This window comes from Adelges cooleyi, unplaced genomic scaffold, assembly GCF_023614345.1.
Source record: "Adelges cooleyi isolate 19-005CV unplaced genomic scaffold, UGA_ACOO_1.1 ACOO_flye_CR_arks_rails_tigmint_CR_PRNA_651, whole genome shotgun sequence".
Lineage (NCBI taxonomy): Eukaryota > Metazoa > Arthropoda > Insecta > Hemiptera > Adelgidae > Adelges > Adelges cooleyi.
The window spans coordinates 14,707,514-14,721,988 of NW_026096352.1; the positions used below are offsets into that span (position 1 = coordinate 14,707,514).

The following is a 14,475-nucleotide window of genomic DNA, read 5'->3' on the forward strand; positions in this document are numbered from 1 at the left end:
TTACAAGGTGATAATTTTCTCTAGGAAATAATTTAGCAAGAAATTCTCAAATAAAAAATGTTATTCAAAAAGGTAGTTTTAGAGTAAAAGTAGAATAATAAAAAGAATAAATCATTTTTGAATTATTAGTATTTAGTGTATGTTAAAAAAATTAATTTCTACATTTACGGTACCCATAATCAATAACGTGTGGTAAAAGGCGTCAGAGGGATCGAGTACAATTATGGTAGAGCTGCATAATAAGAGTTATATACCTCCAAGCCCCGCACAAGTTTAACTTGTTTGGATATGTATGTATCCATATAGAATGTGAATGTGCTCGTAGAGATAATTATCGTAATGTTAAAAAAAAAAATATGTGTGTGATAATTGACTTTTTAAACTCCATAAAAAAATGTAACATTACACATCATCTTGAGTTTTCTTTTTTTCTCCTTTAATATTCTGCATTTTTTTTTACATCAACTTCAGGTTCCTTAAACAGTCATATTACGTTGATTAATATCACTCGGTAGAAGGTAAAATAATATTAAAACTTATAATATAACGATAAGATAACATACCTTTCTATTTTATCTTTGTGAAATTCAACTATGTGTTCATTACTCGTTTGCTTTAAGCATGATACCGGAGCAGAATAGTATAGCTCCTTTATGTTGGAATTCCAGTAAGAATACTAAACATAAAAATAAATGTAACTCATTTAAGATTTAACATTTAAAAATTAAGAACAATTGAAAGGTACTGTAAGTCCATACAAGACAGGTGTTTTTGTACAGTGTTTTACCATCTTGTTCGAAAGGTAAGTACTTTTGCAACATTACTCGGCCACTGACTTTCCATAAAAGTGGGTAACCATCATGAGTCATATCAGTTTTAAGCACAACAAAATCTCCAGACTAGAATTTTAAAATTATTCAAATTACTTAGTTGATTAAGAAACACATAAATGGCGTTTAAACAATCAATTGTCATTAAATAAATTAAATCAATTAGTTAACTGAACGTCAAATGGTATTTAATATTATATTTATTTTATTTAGATTTTACAACCTTAATTTCTTATAAACCTTTATTAATATTGCGTTAAAAAATTAATTCCCTTGCTGTGTAAGTAAAATGAAAAGCTGTGTTTTATGATTCTGATTATATTTATATACATAATGTTATTCCTTCTTTCATAGTTTTTAGGTGCAATTAATTGTTATGCCATAGGAATCAATTTAAATAGGTATAATTTTAAGTAAAAAAAAAATAAATAACAGTTTACCATTAGATGTTCGGTACATTTTCTTTTTGATTTTAAATTATGTTCTTGTTTTATTTCATCAATTTTAGCACTTTTTGGTTTCGCTTTTTTTATTTTAGGTTTTTGGACTGTTCTACCTCGCTTTACTGAAACCAGTTTCTTTGGTGTAGCATTGTTTTTCTCCTTTGTTGGCTCCTTTTTAGCTAATAAAATTCTAATTGATCGTCGTTCCTTTGAAGGCAATTTCAACTAAAAATACATCATCATTTTACAATATTCGAATCCTATTAAACAGGGGCACAATTTTTTCTATAATAAGTGGACTATGCTATTCAAATATTTAGTAGGGAGGAAAAGTGGCCGAGTGAGTAAGATGTCAGTGTGCATTGCTCACTGGCGTTGACGGTTCGATTGTCAACCATTGGCATCTACGTTTATTTTGGTCAAGAAATCTGCACCTCAATTTCTATTATTACTTAGTTTAACTGTTGTGTGAACAGTTTTCGTGGTGAATTAAAAAAAAATATATATTTAAATATAAAACTTACATCAGCATTGTGAGTATTTTCTTCAGAAGTATCGTACATTTCCCAGGCTTATTAAAACTTTTTTTTTATCGACTAATTGTGATAGTCTTTGTTTATGGAGCTTAGGCATACACTTAAATAATTAAGTCAAAGCTGAGGACCACCTAAAACAAATACGGATGATAGTTTTCATTTATTAATAATATGATGATTGTCAAGTGTTTTCAAAGACTCCTCAGCCAGTATGATTTATCAAATTTTAAACAAAATCTATAATAATTAAGTATATTAAACTATATCATAGAGTTTACCAGACTGATAGACACAACTCACAATTAGCGTAAATTGACTTTTTTAATTGAAATAAAGATTGGAACAAGTATGCCTCAGAAAATATCATAGGTTTAACAATAACAGTTTATACAGTGTCCCACAAACACCTGACAAATTAAATAACTTTAATTCTAGTCAATATTTTTTTTTAAAAATTAATTTATACTCATTTGCACTATAAAAACCACGGTTTGTAAAACCCTTAACTGTTATGAGTTTTTTAATAACAGTTTCATTTTTTTGGTAACTGTAATTTTATCAAATATTAGATAGCCATTTTTATTAAAAATAATTTGCTGAAAATGTTGGCTGGTCGACAACTAGTTTTGAATAATTGCTTTTAAAGTTTTAAGTGTAGGATGAGAAGTGAAGTGCCGTTAAGTAATGTGCGCAGATAAAAATAACTCTACATGCTTACTCTACCGCACTCCACCTTTCTTTACCCTTCAATCTTAAATAACATAAGAAATAATTATCCAAAACTGGTTATCGACCAGTCGAAGTTCTCAGAAAAATTATTCGCAATAAAATGGCCATATTTAATTAAAAAAATTAAAACAGAGAAATACAAGAGTAATACAAACCGTGGTGTTTATAGCGCTAATGAGTATAAATTAATTTAAAAAAAAAAATCTTAAAAATATTCACTGGAACAAAATTTATTTCATTTGTGAGATTTTTGTAGGACACCTAGGTACAGTTGTATAATATGTTATCTCGAAAAAATAATTTTATGATACTGAAAATAGCAGTTGTAAGTGACGTGTCTGGTATAGAAAAGTTTTTGAGAGCCGAGAGACAGTATTGTAACTTGTATACGAATATTCTATAATCTTACAGCAATAGTAATAGATTTTGCTTGTAGTCGACGTACCAAGACAGAACAATGTAATTTAATTACACCAAAAGCTGTTATAGTGCAGGTCACATGACTATTACAATTTCACGGTACCTAATTATTATTTAATAAAAATTAATAACTATTTAATTTAATTTTAACATTTAGTTTTCTCACCGCACGTCCCACAAACGCTGTAACATATCATGTTAATTGTTATCAATAATTGTACCATTGTGCACGACTGCTACCCTGATACCTTTAATTATTTATTTTTAGAATATAGTAATTGCAATTAACCACAGAAACAATATTATTATCCTACAACTTGTAGTATATTAAGTCATGTCTGTGCAGTTTACACACAACAAATAAATAGCGAATCTATCAAGGTTAAGTTTTCGTATTTTAATATTTTTACATTTATTCACACAGCAAACTTTGAACGTTTCATAACAGCAAATTTTTTTTTTTGTAAATATCTTATAATTTACAAATTATAAAGTAAAATGGCTTTCCCAATAACGTGTTAATAAACTATAAGTGTTAACCATTTCTTGTTGAAGCTTTATGTTCCAGATAACTAGAATAAATTCTAGGCACTTCAGTGTTCTTTATTAATTAAGACTTAATTTGTTTTTATTGAATATATTTGCTATTTTACTTTAAAAGGTTGTTTTTTTTTTTAGTTTCTCATACTTGAAATTAGTTTTTATAGTAATCATATTATAATTTTATTTACCTACCCGACCTAATATTTAAACAATTAATACCCCAGCAAGTTCTAATTGTTTTCTGTCTGCGATAAGTAAAATTATTAGGTTGGCATCTAATCAATCAATCGTATAGGTATAATAATATAACACTGGTTATTTTACTGTATGGGCCAAATGTATCCCATCCAATACATAGGTAAGTCAGCAGCTAGTATCTTATGAATCTCGACAATATCGTAAGATGGCCGGTGGCAGGTATTCTCGGTAAGAAATAAACGGCCGCCCGAAAAAACCGGCCGCCATTTCGCGGTTATCACGAGCTGTTGACATACCTGTTTTTTTTTTACCTTTGAAAGAAAAAAATAAAAGAAAAAAACCTGACGCAGGTACCACACTCCGCAGCATCTATTATATTATACTTCTACTTACAAGCACTCTGCACTGCGGTTGCGCAAAATGGTAAAACCCCAAAACCCTGGATGGCCGGATGTGCTGTTGCTGGATCGATTGATATGTTTCCAATTACTGTTCTACGCCGACAAGTAGCTGTTGCTTCGTGCTGAGTTCTTACTGCTTTGCTCGTTTCTTCGACAGTGAAAATGTGGAAGCAAGTGTTGGAACTCATCGTTTCCTATTATTTGCTATGTTTCATGCTCAAAATAGCATCCATGGTCGTTTATTATGAATTCACCAGACCGTTGTAGTGAACCTACACTATAATATGGTAATGATGCACAGCGACCCCCCAAATTTGGGTGAATTTTATTATATGTTTTATTTTTATGTACATATTCTTATAATAATTATTTGTTTCAGCCTCGGTTTTTCCCATTTCTCCTGTTTCCCAAGTGTTGCCATGTTGGTACATGGTTTTCACAATTTTCAAATAAAAAAACCCATGGTCAAATGCCAATTACTTATAATAATTAGGTAAGTTATTTTTACATATCTTAATTGTAAAAAAAGTTATATAGTAGTTTTATTGGAAAAAAAATATATATTTCTTATTTGGATACAGCACAGACAATATAGAATAAATTATCTCAATATTCTAATATTCTTCTCTGCTTTAGTAATATTTATTAAAAAATGCTATATCCAAATACACGGTTAAAAATTAAAATAATTGTTCGAGTAAATTTTAACATTATATTCTTATTATATTATTATATATATATATATATATGTATGTATTATAAAATAGTATGAAACTGTACGATAACCTAAAATATAGTTTATATAAAACCAACTTTTATTTCACCATATTTTTGTGAAAAACAGTACAATAATATTAATTACTTTTGTTAACAGTTAATTTGAAACATCCAGAGTTTGCATTTCTGGATCAAGTACTATGCAATCCAGCAATTCCACATATCCAAATATGATACAAGCACTTACAAGAAACATCAAAAATACCTTTATTATATTTTTAATTTAGCTATATTATGAGTTGATAAGTTGTAAGTAAATTTATTTAAAAGAAGTATTGTCAAATGACCATTTTGGTTTTATAAACTAATTAATATTTTATTTTACCTACACAATACATTTTAGTTTAAAATAACTTAATTTTTGTTTTTCATTTGAACTAATTTAATGTTGTTAAATAAACTCACAGTAATTGATACTTATTATTTTAAAAGCTATTTTCGGTGTAGATTGCCGTATAAATCACAGTACATTAATATTTCAATTTTAAAAAAAGTTTTTCCTGAAAAATTGCCTGAACATTTTTTACCAGTAATTTGAATGTATTATATATTTTTTTGTTTATTTAATACGTGCACATTTTTTTATTTTTGTTATAATTAAAATCAATATTATGTGTATCTAAGGGGTTTATTTTACGAGCTTGTAAGTTGCAAATCTAATTCTATAATATTTTAAATTTTAATAAAAATATAAAATAATAATACTTATCCTTGATGCAATGTTGTAAACATTTTTTTTTTGTAGCACGATTACCTTGTTAAAAATAACTAACAGTGTTCTTTTAAAAATTAACATTTTGCTGGAATTGTGTATACTTACAGTTGAAATACAAGTATTCCTTTAAAAATGATCTTGTCATTTAATTCATATTTTTAAAACTTCCTTCAAAACAGTATCTCCTCCATCAGGTGAATACGTGAGTTTGAAATAATGTAATATCCATTATAAAATTATTGTTAGTTGTAAATTCAAATTTTATTTTACTGCTAGTTAATATATTTTGATTAGTTTTTTATATAACTATAAATTCTTAAATAATAATATGAATTAGATTGTTCATTGCAGCATGAATACGTTCACGTCTAAATTTCTTCGTCCCCTTACCTTATCCAATACAAAATATTATGATGTAAAATCCCCTAGATGATCATTTCTATACATTATTATGTTATAAGTAAGGTGGGAAAAATCAATATATTTATCGTTTTATTTACTGCAGCATTGACGTTGCACTAATTAGCTACCTTTTATAGTATTCATTGTCAATTTTATCACTACTAAACGCTTCCATCTAAACATCCTTTTTACAGCAGATAACCAACAAGTGATAGAAGGAGATACAATTTAAGGTTGTCAGTTATACGTGTAGCCATAAAATAGTAATAACACTGGATAAAGGATTTTTGATCTAACAATATAAGAAAAGCAAATAATGTTTGTAAATATAATAAGTAAATACACTGACTACTAAAAATAAATTTATAATTAACCTTTGAGGTAGATAGATATTATGTAATATTTAAATATTAACAGTATTATTATTCATCGATGAATCATATTATTGCTTATTACACTTTTTATGTGGATTAATGGCGAAAGAAGACTAATAAAAAATAGTATGAAATTACATTATTTTTATTATATTTAATTTTGTAAAAATAAAACCTACCTAACTTTTAAATAAATAAATTTTTCAAAGCAATATAATATAAGTTATCTTTCTATGATAACTTAATTCGGTTACTCACAAGACCTTTAAAAAAATCTGATGTGTTTTGAAAACTCAGTCTTATTATTGACCCACACACTGACGTTTAATCACGCAAATACACATACTGTTTGATTTTTTCAAGTTACCTAAGTTCCTATACCTAAAGTTTTCAACTTTAGGTATAGGAACTAAATGAACGTAGAAAAAAAAATACATTGATGTAATTAAAATTGATTTATTGGAGAAAAACTTGACTAGATATATTCACAATAAAAAAGCAGCTATTCTAATAAACGGTAGATGCCACTAGTCAGATATCAAGTTACTTTATACAAATTATGATTCTACTTTGTATGAAGTCTATTGGCAATTATTACTATTTTTAACCGATACAGCTTACATAGGAGAAAACACGCATTTAGATAATGACTTTTGGAATGTATAAGCTTATAAAAATTCAATTTTATTCCATTTTAGAATTTTTAGTCGACTTTGTGCAAAGTGTCAACTTCTGTATTTTCTTCGGCTTCCTTCAAAGGGCCCTAAAATTAAAAAAAACAACAAAATCAGTACAAAAGTAAATAATGTGATATTTTTTTGTGAGGGGGGGGGGGTTTAAACTTGTTTTGATAATTTTAAGAGATATAATGGGCACTTAATAATAAAATAACATTATTGTTTTGTGTTGATACAGTGCAATTGCTGTACTAATATAGTGATTATTGTACAGTGACTTCAGCAAAGCATGTCAGTGTAGCAAAAAACAAATTAGCAAATGACATTTATAGCATTCATAATTCTAATTTATAGTGAATAATAAATACATTTAATTAATAAAATAAAATTACTGTATGAAAACCTGTAAAATAATATACATAATTTAAACAAATTATTGTCAGTGCACCAAGCATATCGTCAGCAAAGTAAACAAAGCACGTATAACTCGAATACATTTTTTTTAGTATATTAAACCATTTAAAAGAAAAGAAAAATTGTGCTTTGGCTAAGTATGATGATAATACTTTATTGTTTTTTTCTATGAACAGTAATAAATTGTTTATTGAAATAAATTAAAAGTTTTTTTCCTTCTAGTTAAAAATTTGGTAATTTGTAGTTACGGTCTTTGCTAACTAGGCTGACAATATAATATAAATTGATATTAATGAAATCAACTCAAATCACAATTTTTTTTTTACCATAATATGAATTTTGCTTTTGGTATTATTGATCTCGATTGTCATAATATAACATGTTAAATGTTGAATGCACTGAACATTTTATAATTAGTTCTAGTGTTCTAGTAGGCTAGGTTTAAGCCTGGAGAACGCTTCTGCAAAAACCGATACTAAATTATACTCATTAATCTTGTTATCTTTAATATATTTTTGTGTCTCACCAACAAACCAATTTTTAAAAACTATTTTCTAATTACATTTTATTAGTAGTTCTAAATAAGAATATATAAAAAATAAAAATATAGTAGAAAAATGTCCTGTTACGATTTTAGCACTATTAAAATACTAATTAGATTGGACTTTTTTCCTAAAATGCTCAAATGATTATAAATCAAATTTGCTTAGATTCGCACGTACATTGAATTTTCTTTTACTTTAAAAATGTAAAATTTTATTAAAAATGTCTTCAATAAGTAAAAACAAAGTACAAACATATTAAACTCACAGGACGTTATACCCCAAATTTAAGGACAAAAGTCCTAACTACTAAACTAATAATTACACCTAGAAATTAAGATTTTGCAAAATTGCCTATAGTCATTGCGTAACTTTAATTTTTACTCCAATTATTAACTGTCTGAAATACTCACAATGTAGCCTCCTAAAAAGTTAGAAACAAGACGTAATGTTGCCTATAACTTTCCCTAGGACTGAGCATATTACAAGTACACGATAATTCAAGTCACTTTTTGAGTGTAAAAATAAATGAATGGTTTTAAATATGTAGATTTTAGTGAAACGTGATGAACATAATACTTACTGCCGAAGAAGCATTCTCATTTTGCACTTCATTATTTACGCCTAATGATGAATTTTCTACATCTGCCATCATTTCGGCTAGCTCCTTTTCCGAAATATTCATAGACCCCTAAAACAAAAAGTATTATTAAAAAAAAAAATCAGTTAAGTGCAAGTCATACTTGCGCAATTATACTCTGGCCTACAAGAGAATAAACCGGACGCACAGAAACCAAAACGCTTTTTTTTGGCTGTGCAAGCGCATTCGAGAGTAACGCGTTTTAGTTTATATTAGTATATAGCACAAGTGCACAATAAATAAATAAAAGGTACATCTAACATTTAAACTTGGGTAACAATAAAAAATAGCAATTCAAAAGTGACTAAAAACTAATAATTAATTGTAAGTAACGCATAAATATTTATACTCTGTCCCAAATAAGAAAGACAGCGATTTGCACATTTTAACTAAGACCTCTAGCACTGCTGGATCGTCACACCCCCTCTGCAAGCCTGGTTAGTAGTGAATACTGACGAAGTTTTCGTCCGATGGTTGCTGTCAGCCGTCTGCCGTGTTGCACTTAAAAAGTGATTTGTAAAGTGGGATGGGTGAGACGGACTTAATTTTACCATGCGTTTCTACCTTTCTTATTTGAGACAGAGTATAATTCGACTGTTTGCGCTGTAGACATGGCCACAAAAAAAAAAAAAAAATCTAGCGCATTTCTAATAACTTTTGTTTAATGAAAATCTAATTCTCAGTTATTCACGATTTTATTCAGATTTTTCTGAGCAATAATTTTAGAGCAGTTTTTTTTTGGACCGTGACAACAGGCAGACAAGACACCGAGATGATTCCATAAGTGTTAATATGGAACAATAATTAGATAGCAGTTGTAATAGTTAAAAGTACGGCTTGTTAATGTCGACTTAATCATCAGAATGTACTTACAGCTAAGAGTTTAACAGCCATGTTCAAACTTTTGGTCTGATCTTCGACCATTTTTGTCGCCGAATTTAAATTATTCCGCATTGATAATACATCTTTTTCAATGTCCTCCAAGATTGCTTTGATGTTATCTTCGAAGTTGGCCATGATAAATTCAAACTCAAAATCACTGATTATAATATTTAACACAATACTACCGAGTGTTTTACGAATCGAATACCGGATTTGGTCGGAATGAGTAGTGTACAATACACAGCAATGTCGTTATAAAAATTCCAATATTGCAACGGTTATAAACGAAGTAGTAAATTTTAGACTGTTTGAACAACCACGGCCGAACAAAACTGACAATTTAACGATCACCGAAGTGAGAAGTCTTTTAAAGAGCAAACTCCAAAAACAGAGCTATAACACACAATGGTCGATTGTGTCCCTTACAGCTGCTGCCAGCTGTATAGTGTATACATAATAATAATACCTATTATGATACAAAGTGTTAACTATAAAAAATCCACTAACCCGGTAAGTGGTAACCCTAACTTAGATACCACTAGGATACCGCACGTGTTGGAGTGGCTTGCCGGCTGCCGCGACGCGTGGTTCGGTGCTCGGCTTGGGTTACTCGGTAACCCAAGCCGACGTACCGGGTAACCGGCGCCGACGCCGAGCCGTACAACGGGGCCAAACCAGCTGCCAGACTATCCCCATTCCCCACAGCAGCTGCCGACCCTCGAGCCGCTCGCCGTGGGAAGCCGCCTTTAAATAGGGACACACGGTTATCTAGCGAACCTTTATAAATAAATAGCTGTGAGAGAGACCAATCGGTTTTGTCACAACATCACATGGGTCGCCATCACAAACATATTGTATACATACTATTGTTGTTCCAGTAGAATAGAACCCATGAATAAATATTTATTATAATAGTCGCCATTAATAGTACCAGCCAAATAGGGTTATCAATATAAAAAAAAATTTTTGAAGAAAAACGGTGGCCTAATATGTAGCATACAATGTATTAGCCGACCAATTATTAGATAACCGTATTCCATTAGAACTTACTCTACCCGATCTTAAAGCACAGTCCCATTAGATAATCCCCATTTCTATATGGCAATTGCAAAATAATTAAAGTAACATAAAATATTGGACAGGCCAAAGCAGTTTATTTTACGCGAATAATTTTGTTTTTAATGTCAAACTACCAATAAGGAGTCGCACGTCGAATCAAAAATGAATTACAGGAAATATGTTACTCATTGGATTATTAATCTATTATATAACTGTGGGAAACGGATGCTTTAGGCCATGGTTGAAATCATAGAACTAAATATATATTATACATACTACCGAGCTACCGGTTTAGGGCCGTTGCTTTTAAAACAAATATTAATATCATTATCAGTAGGTATAGTATATGTTAATTAATGATAAAATATGCTATACACCATATACTAGAGCTGAGACCTCGAATCGAATTTTTCTATTATTCGAATAATCGAATAATACTATTCGTATGAAAATAATTCGAATATTCGAATAGTAATCGAATAATTCGAATATTCGAATTTTTGCATGAAAAAACTAAAAAGAACTTCTTAATCTAAGAGGTAACATTTATTTTGTCAAATTTATGTTTTTTTTGTAATTATATATCTATATAAATTGTTAAAATCGTATTTGTTGTAATAAGTAATAATACTTATTTTGTCAAAAGAATAATTCGTTATAATTATAATATTTTGTTAAAAAATTATTAAAAATACCTACAAAAAAAAAACCTTTGTAATAACCGTTTACCTAATCACTATTATAATAATTTTGTGTTATCTAAATGAAAATAATTATATAACTTTTTTTTACTAGACTACCTATTTAAAGGGTCGGGAGCGCTTTTTGATAGATAAACATAATGATCACGAGGGTGAACATACATGTAGTTTAAAAATTACTTACTACACAATATTATTATCGTTATACAAAACACCACGTTGGATTTTCGTCGAGAATGAACATTTTTATATTTTGTTTATCGTGGATTTGACATTTTTTAATCTCATCGCCAACCGCTCGTTTTCTTTCGCGATTTCCCTGTTGTTCTTCGCTTGATTTATGGCCGCGCTAGACTTTCCGATTTGTCTCGAGGTGGACGAAGACTCCACAAAGCATCTGGACTTGGCTGTACCGATTTTGTCCTTAATTACCTTGTTGGTCATGTTAATCTGCCAGTTCTGGTGGCGGGAAAACGACAAGTTCCGGTGACGTTTACCGTAAGCGCTTCCGTCGCCTTGGCCACGTTCCGAATTGTACAGTGTCGAACCGGTCCAGTCGGAATAGCGGCTGCCCATCTTAAATGTTATTTAAAACAAAAAAAAAACAAAAAAAAAAAACTGCGAGCGCAAACGAAACAAACCGACGAGAACGAAAAGCCAAATTGTCGTGTGCGAATCGCAGTAAGTCTCAAACAATTAACGAGAACGCGAAAAATGTGTTTGTTTATTTTTTTTTCTATACAGCTGTTTACTAAATCATATAATATGTGCCACGCCGGTTTGTCCGTAAGAAAACACAGAGGCCAATCAATTTTTATTTACGACCTGACAGCATCGCCTCGGTGACTAGTTTGTACAGTGTAGCGGCATAATAATATAATATGTTTAACGCGTATACACTTGGCCGGTTCTCCGGAAAAGGTGTAACTCATGTAAGACGGTGAAATCTTATAAATAATTTTGTTCTGGAAAAACCGTGCTCGACTTCGATATTATGCGTTTACTGTGGTCCGTGTGAGTATTACTCACTATAAGTAAATCATTATCGTGAGCCGTGTTTTAGTTTTCAAAACAACAGTGTTAAAAAAGCCAGTACAGTCCAAATTAATACAGTTTAAACCGGTAGAGTACAAATCAATAGTACTGGCTAAACTATTAGTATAGTCGAAACCAAGCATAGTGACAAAATTACCAAAGGGGCCAGTATCCACAGATTCTCATTTTTTAACTCAAATTTTTTGTTGAATTATATAGTTCTCATATAATAGTCTTGTAAAAGTAACAGACACAAAAACCAACAACACATGGTTGTAGATATAATACCTTCTCAGCCTCGCATCAAAGCTAAAATAATCAAAATTAATCATTTTTTAATGTTTTCTGTAAACTTAAACTACTTTGTAATTATATTATAAGCAATTTATTTATATCTATATTCTAATGCATATTTTGAGTATGTGTTCAGATAACAGATTACATATATTTTTACATTTTCTGTACGTTATACTGTTGTGCGTTCTATCACTGGATCATGGATGGCCTCTCTCGTCATATTATATCATCGTTTTATTTTTTCTGTAAATAATATATTAATGTAACTATTTGCTTACTATGCCTCGTAGCATAGATTGTAAATATTCTTTTTTAAATAAAAAAAATGTTGTGCTAGCTTAATATGTTCTTTTCATATTTTAATATATCATTATTATTTATCCTTTTTTAAAAATCATATTTTAAATAGTTTTTACTTTGGTACCTCTCAAAATTATAAAAAGTCATATCCTTCAATGTCAAAACCGGGACCCCCCCCCAAAAAAAAACCCTACCCTTCTCCCTAGTAACCACCCGGATTCGAAGCTGACAAAGTTGAGGAGATATTAAATATTGTCTTTACACTTAATATGAAATCGTGATCTTTTTGATAAAAATCAAATGCAAATTGTGCAACTGGTGCCATGCACATATTATATTCCTCATTATAAGTGAAATCTTTTGTCACCTGAGCTTCATAAAATTCTTTGTTGATTTTCTCCTATACTTCACAAATATTGATGCCTGTTTTTTACCTAATGCCGGTTCGTTATCCATAATTTTGTTTGTGTCTGCTGTTACAAGTTTCAGAGTGTGACTGCAGCATATTAAATGGTGGGGTAGATAGTTTTTAATGTCATCAGCAATTGGCACGTACAAGACATCATTGTGTTTTTGATTTTGGACTAGGTACATTTTTTTCATTCAGTGCAACAAGTAATAGCTTAAAACAAAACGTTTATCACGACGACTTTTTGTGTTCAACACAAGAGAAAATCCGTACCTACTTAATATAATTTTTGGTAAAAAAGCAGATATTTCGGTTTTTTAAGAAAATATAATAAAAATACAAATGTTTTAACGACAAAAAACTATTAGTTTTTAAGAATTATTGAATAATCATTATGTATTAACAACTAATTCTTTGGTAACAAAATATAAGCTTTTTTTTTCTTTCAAATTTTGACTACACTCTTGTTCTTATAAAATATTTAAATAAACCTATATAATATAATTTTATATAATATTTAAAAATGTTCACAGTCCGATCTCAGATTTGTTTTTCGTTACAAAGCAGAATTTATTATTTACAATGTTTTACTATCGATATAATTATAATAAAACCAATGCCATTCATAGCATGAATTCCCCCCTCCCCTTCATTAGAGTAATATACATCGGTCATTTCAAAAACGACATAAGTCACCGATTTTTAAAAAATTACTATTTATTCTGTGTAAAAACTACATTTATTTTATTACATTTTATTTTAAATAATAATACCAGTTTTTGTTCATTTGTTTTTTTTTATTTCTTGACCTAATTTGTATATGATAAATTTCTATTCCCTGCAAAAACAACGCAAGTCCAATAGTTTTATCTCAATTTAATGAATTATGGCCAAAGTTAGATTATTTAAAACTATGGATTATGAATATCGAAATCCTAAAAATAAATTAGTAAATAGGTGTAAGTTCAAAATAAGTTGAATTTCTGGAGAACTGAATTCTTCTGTGGTTAGTGTAAAATTTCAATTTTATAACTTGTGTCGTTTTTGAAACGACCTATTCAATTTATGTATACTTAATTATATTACTTTCACTCGAGTCGAAATCATTCGCAAGACTTTCATCTTTATCAATATTTTCCGTGTTTTTAATT

The 14,475-nt window shown here is 29.4% G+C and overlaps 2 protein-coding genes and 1 long non-coding RNA gene across 8 annotated transcripts; 1 reads left to right on the forward strand and 2 right to left on the reverse strand.

The window, feature by feature from the left end:
- Positions 1-25: 25 nt before the first annotated feature.
- LOC126844389 (uncharacterized) lies at positions 26-4,498 on the reverse strand. 5 transcript variants are annotated; one of them, XM_050582550.1, is made up of 6 exons: positions 2,948-3,116; positions 1,798-1,940; positions 1,271-1,498; positions 746-899; positions 564-676; positions 26-475 (listed from the first exon to the last, which is right to left on the reverse strand). In XM_050582550.1, the coding sequence occupies exons 2-5, from the start codon at positions 1,834-1,836 to the stop codon at positions 603-605; spliced, it is 495 nt and encodes a 164-aa protein (XP_050438507.1). In that variant the 5' UTR covers positions 1,837-1,940; positions 2,948-3,116; the 3' UTR covers positions 26-475; positions 564-602. The 5 variants fall into 5 exon arrangements, with proteins under 5 accessions (XP_050438507.1, XP_050438505.1, XP_050438506.1 ...); XM_050582548.1 differs by lacking the exon at positions 2,948-3,116 and adding an exon at positions 4,093-4,498 and having other exon boundaries at positions 32-475; positions 759-899; XM_050582549.1 differs by lacking the exon at positions 2,948-3,116 and adding an exon at positions 3,125-3,210 and having other exon boundaries at positions 32-475; positions 759-899.
- Positions 4,104-5,072, forward strand: LOC126844391 (uncharacterized). The gene is made up of 3 exons (XR_007686572.1): positions 4,104-4,387; positions 4,480-4,593; positions 4,975-5,072. It is a non-coding gene; the product is annotated as an uncharacterized LOC126844391 (long non-coding RNA).
- A 1,776-nt stretch (positions 5,073-6,848) lies between these two features.
- On the reverse strand, positions 6,849-10,215 carry LOC126844390 (uncharacterized). Of its 2 annotated transcripts, none has more exons than XM_050582551.1 (3): positions 9,515-10,210; positions 8,585-8,692; positions 6,849-7,131 (listed from the first exon to the last, which is right to left on the reverse strand). In XM_050582551.1, exons 1-3 carry the CDS (start codon positions 9,656-9,658, stop codon positions 7,072-7,074), a joined length of 312 nt encoding a protein of 103 aa, XP_050438508.1. In that variant the 5' UTR covers positions 9,659-10,210; the 3' UTR covers positions 6,849-7,071. The 2 variants fall into 2 exon arrangements, with proteins under 2 accessions (XP_050438508.1, XP_050438509.1); XM_050582552.1 differs by lacking the exon at positions 6,849-7,131 and adding an exon at positions 7,793-7,919 and having other exon boundaries at positions 9,515-10,215.
- Positions 10,216-14,475: the final 4,260 nt, after the last annotated feature.